The sequence below is a fragment of the Ceratosolen solmsi genome, unplaced genomic scaffold (genome assembly GCF_000503995.2).
Source record: "Ceratosolen solmsi marchali unplaced genomic scaffold, CerSol_1.0 scaffold4, whole genome shotgun sequence".
Taxonomy (NCBI): domain Eukaryota; kingdom Metazoa; phylum Arthropoda; class Insecta; order Hymenoptera; family Agaonidae; genus Ceratosolen; species Ceratosolen solmsi.
This window is the reverse complement of record NW_011948449.1, coordinates 696,094-707,442: the sequence shown is the minus strand read 5'-3', so window position 1 is coordinate 707,442 and position 11,349 is coordinate 696,094. Positions and strand designations below refer to the sequence as shown.

Here is an 11,349-nt window from a genome sequence, read left to right as displayed (position 1 = left end):
AAATTCTAAAAGCAAGACTCTTATGAATTAAGTTATAAACACTCAGCAAGGGTGATAGAAATACAATTATTCATTTGCTTATCTATATTTTTAACTCACAAGTATAATGTTTATTTTATTTTCAACAAAATCACATTTCTCTTTTAGGTACTTATATAAAACTTGGGTAATTATAAAAAACTTGCATTTACAGAATATTGTAACCTAATATATTAATTTGTTATGTATATATTTATAAATAGTTAATTCTTACTAGAGCAAATGAAATAAAATATTATATATTTTATAATATCAGATTAAAACTTGTTAAATAAAGTTTGATTCATAATCAATTAGATACATAACATTACTTTAATTTTTTCAATCAAATTATTAATTAACAAAAATTGATTTCCATGACTAATTTCTTATTTTTTAATTTTATTTAATTCATAAAAAATATACTTTTATAATTTATAAATTTTTATATTTATAAGTTATTTCATTAGTTTCTACAAAAATAATTTAATATCTGTTACTGTATATCATAATAAAATTTGAAGTAAAAATAATTTCACGTTTTTTTAAATTAACAATAGCATTCTTCAAGCTATATAAAACAATATATTTAAGAAATTTTTTTAATGTTTTTCTGATTATTACAATTAGTAATACAAACTTTAATTAAATATTTTATTAATATTACTCAAATTGCATAGTGAAGTTCAGAATAATGTTAAATAAACTGAGAAATATAATATATTATGTAGTTTTAATTGTAAAAGGATTAATCGCTAAAACAATTTAAATGTTATTATAATGACAATATTTACGATATATAGCAGCAAACAAATACAGTAAACCAGAATGTATATCGCAAAGCTATTATCAATTAAAACGTTTTTTTATATAACGAACATGAATCTAAATAAATCCTACTAAATTATAATCCTACATAGATTTATAGTCCTAGGTAGATTAATAATTTTATTTTTAAAGTCATTTAAGTTATAGTAACGTTGCTCATATGTTGTTCTGCATATGCAGTTATAATCCATACCACAAGTAAACATCATTAATCAACATAAAATTAAGTTACAGGTAATTTTTTGTATAATAGAACACGAATAAGTTGTCATTTACCCAATTATGATCAATATGATTTTCGTAAGAAACTTGTAGCGTTTGAGTATCTTGATGTATTACCACGTGTTCTCATGTGTTGCCTCATCTATCAGGCTGAAGCTCCACATATAAAGTGCAATGCATTGCGAAGCCTTTCGGCATCATATAGCGTACAATTTGCCTTGGATTAAAAAAAAAGTATTAGCTTCATGGTCAATCTATAATAATAGCCAAAGGCTGAATAACACCCCCCCCCCAATATATATATATCTACAATTTTCTTCCCTTAAGTTAAGCCAGCTCTAAGCCTCATAATAAAGTTAGAGAGAGGTTCTCTAAAGACGTCAAAAGAACTCAAATTTACTACAATATACATATGGTAGTTTCATTATTAGTCTGGAAGAATCAGATTCGAAACCATTGGCATTCGATTTACCGGCAAGATGCAAAAGCTTTGGCGTTTCCTCGAGTTAAGTGAATATCGTGCTCTCGCATTCCCGCTTTTGATATTTTTAGACGACGGCATTTTTAGTCGTCCGCATAAATCCCTCATAACTCGAGTATAGCCACGACTTTTCGAGTTTTTGCGTCTCTTTGCTTGTTAGATCACTTAACCTTTGACCCTTTGATAGACAGCGATTTTTTATTACAGTAAACGTGCCTAGCGAGATATCTTCAACAAATTTGCAAGTGCTATACTTACCAATTTTTTAATGCAATCAGATAAATTTTTTATCTATATTGTCATAGAAAAACACTTTGAACTGTCTATTAAGATGATACTTATAGGATGTTACATACTTTAAGAGTTTCCAATAAATATTTTGTATCGAATGTTGAGTTTTGTCATATACTTAATATTAAATTTTTATCTTTCATTACTTCTGAAATTTATAATACTTTATGAATCGGACAAATATTTTATATTATATTATGTTCTTAATACTTTCTTCTATACAGGTATTTTATTTAATTGATATGTATATATATTTTTCTTGTTCGTTTTTATGTAATTATTAATATAGAAAATTTATAGGAAAAATTAAAATATACAGTATCTATGGAATTCACAGGTTTTTAATTATAAGTATTGATTGTAGAAATCAAATTAATAAATCATAATTTACAATTATCTAATCATGTGCAATCTATAGATAACTATAATATAAATTGTATATTTAAGGTGTTAAGGGCATTTAATTAAGCGATATGATTAATAACAGTAGAGACACTTTTTGATGCATAAAAAAGAAAAGAATTGATTAGAACTCAACTGCCAAACTACATTTACATATGAAATTTTACTTTGCTTGTAACACGCGCTTATAGTGGGCGACGCCAGCTACAGTCGTCTTCTCGAATATATGGAACACTTGGTCTAAAATTAATCCTTGGGTCGGTCTGGAAATAGATATTATGAATGCGAGGACAGGATAAGATGTCGGTCTATTATACTGGTTTCTGAAAAACAATATTGTTCTCATTTTTTATTTCGTTTCATTGGTTCGGTGATTTTCATATTATCTTCTATTTTTTTTCTTTTTTTTTCCTCGCGAACTCTACCGAGGAAATAAAGACGATCTTAAAAGTATGTAATTTAAAAATATTATTGATATCGTCTTTTAACTTTCAAATATATTTTTATGTGAACATAATGGTCAACAAAATTTTAATGATAATTTTATGGTCGTTCAAGTTCATTTTAAAAGCAGTTTTCTTTCTTTTTGTAAGGCTTATCGCCTGAGTGTACTGTAGGATAAGATAGTCATTAAATAAATATTTTAACATGATCTAAATATCTTTTATTGATTTATTAAAAAAAAACACGTAATGTCATATTATAATTACTCATTAAATAAGCTAAAATATTGAAATTACCTTTTCATACTTTTAAACTTTATATTTTTTATTTGATTTAGTAAGATAATTTTTTTATTTTATCGGAATTAACTTTTATTAAATTATTTTTATGTTGTAATAATAGCTAAATTAGCTTAACAAGATTGTAAGTTAGATATTATGACTTTCAGCAATGATCCCATTTTATTTTTAAATTTATTTACAGCTACACATTTTTAATATGCTTTTATAAATTTGTAAATACATTTTTAGATAATTAATAATGATTTCAAATATTATTGAATGAAGTACTATTATAATATGAATTTTATATTCAATAAATAAATATGCCAATTTAGTTTGTTTATTTATATACAATTTAAAAAAAAATTCATCTGACTGATTATAATGAAAATACCGAATAAATGAAAACTTTTAGTAATTAATTTATATTTCAAAATCAAAAAATGTATATTCAAAATTTGTCTAAATTTACATATTCGGCACAATTATCAATACAGGTATTCATAAATATTAATTTATAAAATCTTAATGGTAGTCATAATAATATATTTTTTTAATTACTCCACAATATTTACAATATATATGTATAAATTTTAATATTTAAAATTATATTTTATCAATTTCATTATTATTCGATTCAAAAGAAAGTAGTAATTTTTAAATTTAATATTAACCTCAAAATAATATTATCAACAAACGTATATTCAATGGCTATTACAATATAATGAAACAAGAAGAATTGAAAAATTGATGTAAGTTTGCTATTATTAACTATTATTGGACCTACCTATCCATTGGATACATATTTTATTTAAATAAAAACAAAACAAACAGATTATTATTTCGAATGTTTTATAATTTCTTTTATAATGTAATTATTTTTAGTTTCAAGCTATAAACTAATAATTTGAAAAATTGTAAATATTAATAATATGATTCAAAGAAATTATGATATATCGGAGTAATTTATTAATTTATATTTTTACATTATTAGATTTTATTTAAAATAAACTATTTTGTTTCAAGTCTAACATAAGCAAGGTGCATCCTTCAATCACAATCATTCTCATAAGCATTGAAGTATTACATTAAAAGTATTTCCCATCTATGCACTATATATATATAGTAATTTAATAATTTATATAAAAATGAAAACGTATAATTTGTATTGTCATGTATAAATTAATAATTCATAATGAAATTAATAAGTATAAAATTCAAATTAAAATGCTTTTAAACTGCCAAAGCAAATCTAAGATTGTCAAATCTAAACTGATAATAATGGTAAATTTAATTCTAATTTATTTATTGGGTACCCAATCTATATTTTTCGTTACATTTTGAATAGATAAAATTCAAGACTTCATCTTGAAAGGTATTAGCTTTACACGATATATTTTGAAAGCCCCATTGTATGCAATAAACGTGGACAAACGAGAGGAGAAGTTATTCGAGCCACCCTGCCATGACTAAATTGCATCGCTTTCGTTATATGACTTAATAATTTTAAAAAACGAAAGATTTTTTTAATCACTTAGATTAAATGATAGAGACAAATATCTTAGAGAGAAGATAAATTATTTTCTAAATCTCAAAATACAGAAAACACGTCAGTAAAAAACTAGTGGTGGGACAGTAACAACAAAATCAGGAGCAAGGTAAGTATAGAGAGAGAGAGAGAGAGAGACGAAAAAAGCCGAATGTGAATGAAAAATTGTATATGAAATATATATATATATATATATTCCACCTACAATTTATATATATGGAGAGAGAGAGAGAGAGAGAGAGAGAGAGAGAGAAGTCACGAGAAGAGTGTTACTAAGCCAACGTAATTTGAGAGCCGTTGAGACCCCTAGCCATATATGTCCACCGGTCATCTTCGCTCTCACTTCCACGCAGCGCTGTATCAATACGTCAGTCTCCGTGAACGAGCCGTGACACGGCATTGCTAACCACCCACTTACCCGTTGCGACCCCTCTGAACTTGCCGATCTCGTGGCTGCAACCGTGGCCTAAAAAACTACCGCTTTAAACTGCACCTGTTACTCTTGACTTTCGAATGTCTCAGCCCCCTCATTAATATCATTTGGTTCATTGATAAAATCGCCTCTGAATACAATCCCCATGGATTTTATAATTTACCCGTAAAACATTTTCAAATGTGACCTTCTATTGCTTTATTATTAGTTACCATTTCCACTCTTATCATATTCCTTTTTCTTATTCTATTATCGTTCTTTAATTGTATGTACAAATTTTCCAATACCACCATCTTTTTACCGACAAAATGGATAAATGTAAGCATATAAAATCTTAATTCATACGAAATGGAGGGCGCCACGATTTGAGTATTGAAGTCGAGACAATTTCCTTCCTTATCGATCGAGTTGATGCACAACAGGTGTGTATTGCTTACATTCATTATGCAGCTGTCTGTGACTGCAATCTTCCTTACGTTCTATGGAACTTTGTACTACCTTTTTGAATGAGAAATAGTTTTGCAATTACTCAATACAATTACGTGCCAAAAATAGTAAAAACGAAAAAGTGGATAGACTGATAGTTTCGTTGCAAGACCAATTTAATTAATATAATATATTTATCAGTTGAAAATAAAATAATTGAGTATAAATTACATCAATTTTACTCTTGACATCATTTATAACTCTCTATTAAAATTTTTTTTCTTGATTCAAGGCGTGACTAATATTTCGATAATAATTTTTTAAAAACTGCAGTAAAAATAAATTTAATAGAATAAACATTCTTTTTAAATAAGGAAATAATATCATTGGTTAACGACATTATTATAGTATCTATCATATAAGGTTTATTGAAAAATGGAATATTCATATTATCTTTACATAATTTTTCTTTTTTGTTTCTTACTTAGACTCGTACTAACTGTGCATATTTACGTTCTTTTGTTATATTTTATTTTATTTCTTTTTTATCTATAAGTTAAAATATTGGAATGGACGAGGCAATCAGAATTCATAAGATTTAAAACTTAGCATGCAGAAAAGATAGGACACATTAAACGTGTAGCCTATTATTTACAGACAAAGTATATAACAACAATAATACAGTAACAATAAAAGTAACAATAGAATGATACTTAACAAAAACTACATGATACAGATTCGTTTACCGTATAATTTTAGTATACGATAACTTTTTAATTTTATTATCTTAGTAATAATACCACGTTGTTTCCCTTATTACGGGTAATTATGAATTTTGAGAAAACAATATTTACGAGTATTCAGATATTTTCTTAAAGTTGAGCACATCTTTAGCAATTCCGTATGTACAAATATTTTACTAATACCAGGAATATTATTGTGTAATTCAGTTAAATATTAAGGTAATTCTGGCATAACCGCAAGATATACAATACTACATATAATATTTTACATACATTTTAAAAGTCAGCGTTTCATGTTATTCAAAATTTATGAATTGTGTTTTTTATGCATTATCATAATTTTATTGGTGATTTCCGTTGAATTCGTAAAGAATGTTTTGGGCTTCCAAACTAGCTTATGATAATTTGTTGATGCACATAACGAAGCACTGATCACTGAACACAATGAAAGCTCTATCTGTGCTTTTTATTTTCTTCATTTTTTACAAAAATATATAAGCCAATTCTTATTAAATGATTGAATTTGTACAAAGCCGTACGTTATAGTTCATAAACTAAACTCTAGCCTAAAAATATTTAATTCTCATTAAAATGCAGGTATATGACATCTTGTGTTTGCTCTACTAATGCTGTAATGAAAGGGCATCATAATATAAACAGTTGAAGGTAATTGATGAAACGAGACCAAAACGAAATGAAAAGTTGTAAACACTATCATCATTGCTTTATAAGCGTACTCTCGACATTTTATAAATCAACCTTTAACCGCGCGCATGCATGTCCAGTCAAATCAGAATTAAGGCAGTAATAGACAAAGAATCTGCACGTGCACCTTCGATTGCATAAAGCGATGCTTTATTATGGTACGATATTCGTATTTTCTGATTCCTGATTTGCTTTCCATAATGTCTCGCACCGAGGTAGTTTCATATCCTAGCATACATAACGAAGACAGAAAACACATTAAGCTATAAATAATGGCTTAATCCCCATACCTCTGTTGAGACAAATTGTTCAACGTATATTCCGATTGACAGATAACTTTTTGTCTTTTTATTTTACTCTTACTTTTGTTCTGTTAAATAAATCTACGTACATTTAACAATGCGATATGGTAGAACGCATAGATGTAAATGAAAGGGCTGACGAGGTTAATGGAGTATACACAGAGTTCGAAACGCTAGAGTTTTTGGACGATGTCGAACTTATCCTTGAAGCCAAGTGATTCCTTCTTTGGGTCATACTTTTTGCGCATAGCGAGCTTGGCCCTGAGCTCCTTGGCGCTCATTGCGAGATTAAGAGAACTGCCATTCGGTTGCTCCTTGCCACTCGCCGTCGATTTCTCACTGGTATTGTCATCGTCCTCGTGACGGGTAATGCCCGAACCATTGCCGTTTTCATGGTGCAGGAAGGTTTCTCCAGCTGAGCCAATCGAGTGCGTATCGTTCGTAACCTGAAAACAACACACCAATAATTTTTTTACGCTTTACCGCGTTATGTAAGCTGACACAATTTCTGCGCAGTTGTCTATCAAGGAAATATATACAATTCAGTTTCCTGCTAAATTATCTCCGTTTCCTCTAAAATTCTTCCTAATTAAATGAACATTATTATTCGATCTGTCGACATTGGCTTTAAGAATTTCAGTATTAAAGAATATGTAATACGTCTTTGCCTTAGAACTTACATAAGGCGAAGACCTCGAATCAATTTATTCACTTATCAACTTTCCTCATCTAAGTTAATGTTTTTACTCTAAATTAAAATAAAGCAAGAGTTGTCTAACGTGCTATAGTAGAAAGCGTGTAAGAGGTCAAAATAAATTACTTTGACAGTGTTAGCCCTCTACATTATAAAATTGCACATATTAGTTCATGTAAATTTGCGGAATGCAATCACTATTGAAGTTTCATTATTTATATACAAAAATAAATGTAACTTATTTTAATATGACTTAATTTTATGATCTTGTGTCATATTAACGAATGATATAATTTTTAAATCTTGTATAATCAACGTAAAAATTCATTTTTTCTTAGTTTCAAATTATTATATATATATATATATATATATATATATATATATATAATTTTAATATTAAATAACAATATTTTTATTGCACACTTACGAACAAATTTAATATAAATAATTATATTGGTGATTTAAATAAATACCTATAAATACCTTTGAAATTACTATTTACAATTTTGTTTGAATCAATATCTTCATTAAATACATAATTTATCAATTATATTAACTCGAGTAGAGTTTTAAAAATGATATTTACAAGAGAAATATGATTCACTATTAAACTAATATTTAAAAATTTACTGGTAAAGCTATTAAAAAATGTAAGCAATGAAAGTGCAAAATAAATTTTAAATTCAGAGATAATATATAATGAATGGATAAAGCTTATTTAATAGAGAAAATATTTTCGTAATGTTATCAGTTAAAAAAATTATTGAGCCATTAAAACATAAATTATTTCAAATAAATGCTAGACTTTTATTTAGTAATGGTAGACTTTTAAATGTAATATTTTAATAAATAAATATTAAAAATCTTTTATTTATTCAATCAGCCTAAAATATCAGGGTATTATTTGATATTTCCGTACAAAGTGCATACAAATAATTTTCTTCGCGGTTTATATGTACATTACATCGCCAACAGTGAATTTGCTTTAATTAAATTAAAATTTTCGATCGTATCTAGAATGATTAAATTAATTTAATAAATTCTGATACAAAATTTAATTTGTCAAACCAATAATATACGTCAGTTTTTAAATCATCAATGGCTTAGTAAGGAATTACAAACAAAATTGTTATTTATACAATAAAGTTAATTAAATTTTTTACTTACGTATTTCAATATATTTATGAACTATTAAGAGTATATTTCTTTTACTACATTCATATTAATTATGAAATTATAAAGTTTAATATCATAATGAATTCCTAGGTTTTATATAAAAATAATAAATAAAAACGAAATGAGAAAGATTGTAAATATATTTAAAAAATGTTAAACGTATCGTTAACATTTCTTCGTGATTTAAAATGAATTCTCTAGTAATCAGTGTCATTTAATATATTTGATATAATTGCGTACATTTTAATAACTTTATTAAAGAAATTGTAACTAGTATTTTTACTGCCATCTGGTAAAATCTATGTTAATCAAATGATATCGATGGTTAACATTTATAGTTTGATAATAAGCAATAGAAGTAAATATCATAAATTATAATAACCCCAAATAGAATTTGATAGAAATAAACTCCTATCTTACAACAATAATTCCATCATCGCATATAACAAAGAAAAAAAAGTAGGAAAATTAAAAAAAATTAAAATTCGTCCACTGACGTTAAAAAGCTGATTAAGGAAGAGTATAAAACGTGAGAAAATTCAAAAGTCTGGAATGAAATATTTAAAAGTTATTGAAATTAAATATATTTTTTGCCATTTCATATAAATATTCAATAAGTTAGTTTTTCTAACAATTCCATTTTTATTTACATATGCTACACTTTCACACACTTTCTTTTTTTATATTTCTCGAGGAATTTTCACTACAGACATTATCAATATATGGAACAGATGGTAATTACCACCAAATTTGATTGATAAGGTATCAAACATCATGTTACTTATGATAAGACTTACTTTCAATCGTTATCACGTAAATGTTCAATAGTTATAAAAGATAAAATGAAAATTGTCTACCAACAATTTATAGGCTGATTCATAGGAAAATATAGGGGAGAAAAGTAACGAGTAAATGAGTGATGTGCACGCGCGCGTATATACGCAAAAAACCGGAAGGGTCAGTTCGGCAAGGTTGCGACTATCAGTGGAGCTACAGTTCCGAATGAGATATGATTTGCGGAAAATACTGCAAATATTGGTGATGCATGGCAACTCGTGACCGGACGCACGTTATTATCGAGTGCGCGCCTGCGCTTGTTTTCCTATCGAATTTTCGCGTACGTGCAGGTATTTGCGCAGGTGCGCGCGCGCGTGCTTGTAAGAGTGGCCACTTTATTATAGATGATCGGTAGCCTGGCGCCACGTCAAGGAAGCGCGAGTTGCATTATCTACCATGTTACACAAGCAATCGGGAAAAATCGGTGCCGAAATGAACGCAATAAACTATTTATTCAATAAGTTTTGCTATTTTAAGGGGCCGCAAAACTATGCCAATAGTTTCCAGGGCGATGGCTGGCAGTTTTTTATCGCGTCACTGAAAATACATAACATATGGTCGTGGAAAACCGATCGATCGATCGATTTATCGATCACGCGGCTCAAGGCTAATGGCCGACATCACAGTCGGCGCTCGGTGGACAATACGTTTATAATGGCCGATCAGTGGACGCACAGCATGTCAAGGGTTGCAGAGTGTGTATGATTACTTACGAACATTGGAATTAAGTATTGAGACGTGGAAGGGTAAGGATGAAAAAAGCACTTACCTGGTATTCAACGTCGTTGGGCCTGCGACCCAGATCTTCCTCCTCTTCCTCATCTTCGTGCTCCGCAAGATTGCGCTCCGGCGTTTTGAGAATCCGGACGCCCGGCATTGTACCCTTGATCGGTACGTTGTTAGCCTTGAAGTAGTCGTCCGCCCTCTGATCGACAACCAACAGCTTTGTTTCTGTGGGAAAGGCTTTAATGCGCTCGACCACTTGTTTATGAGTCTCACTGGCGATGTTGATCTCGTTAACCTCGACGATGCGATCGCCCTGGCGGAGGCCCGATGCCTCGCTCGGCGAGCCCTCATCCACCTTACCGATAAACTGGCCACTTTTGCCCTTCTCCGCGTGGAGATTGAAGCCATAGCCGTCAAAATTGTCCCATTTGACGATGTGGCAGAGCCGCGCGTAAGGCGCGCCGTGATCCGGTGTCATCCTATATCTGCACGTGCTCTTTTAGAATTGTCGTGCCAGTCACACCTCTCGCTCAGCTGCTAGGTCCAACTCGACAAGCGAGTATGATCGCAAAAAACGAACCACCTGAGCAGCTATCGTCAAAGCGCAATCACCGCTATCCGGGGAGTACGGACTGCGGATGAACTCGCGGAGAGTAAAACGCACCGCCGACACCTAAGATTGTCGTCCCCCACCGTCACCGTCGTTGTCCTCGCCGCCGCCACCGCCACCACAGTTTTGCTACTCTTGTCTCCGCCCAGCTGAACGTCCGCCGTCTCCGCCCAGCGGAACG

General features: G+C 29.6%; 1 protein-coding gene across 1 annotated transcript; it reads right to left on the bottom strand.

Moving 5' to 3' along the window:
* Positions 1 to 7,145: 7,145 nt before the first annotated feature.
* LOC105366446 (Na(+)/H(+) exchange regulatory cofactor NHE-RF1) lies at positions 7,146 to 11,257 on the bottom strand. The gene is made up of 2 exons (XM_011504897.1): positions 10,602 to 11,257; positions 7,146 to 7,571 (listed from the first exon to the last, which is right to left on the bottom strand). Exons 1-2 carry the CDS (start codon positions 11,034 to 11,036, stop codon positions 7,299 to 7,301), a joined length of 708 nt encoding a protein of 235 aa, XP_011503199.1. The 5' UTR covers positions 11,037 to 11,257; the 3' UTR covers positions 7,146 to 7,298.
* Positions 11,258 to 11,349: the final 92 nt, after the last annotated feature.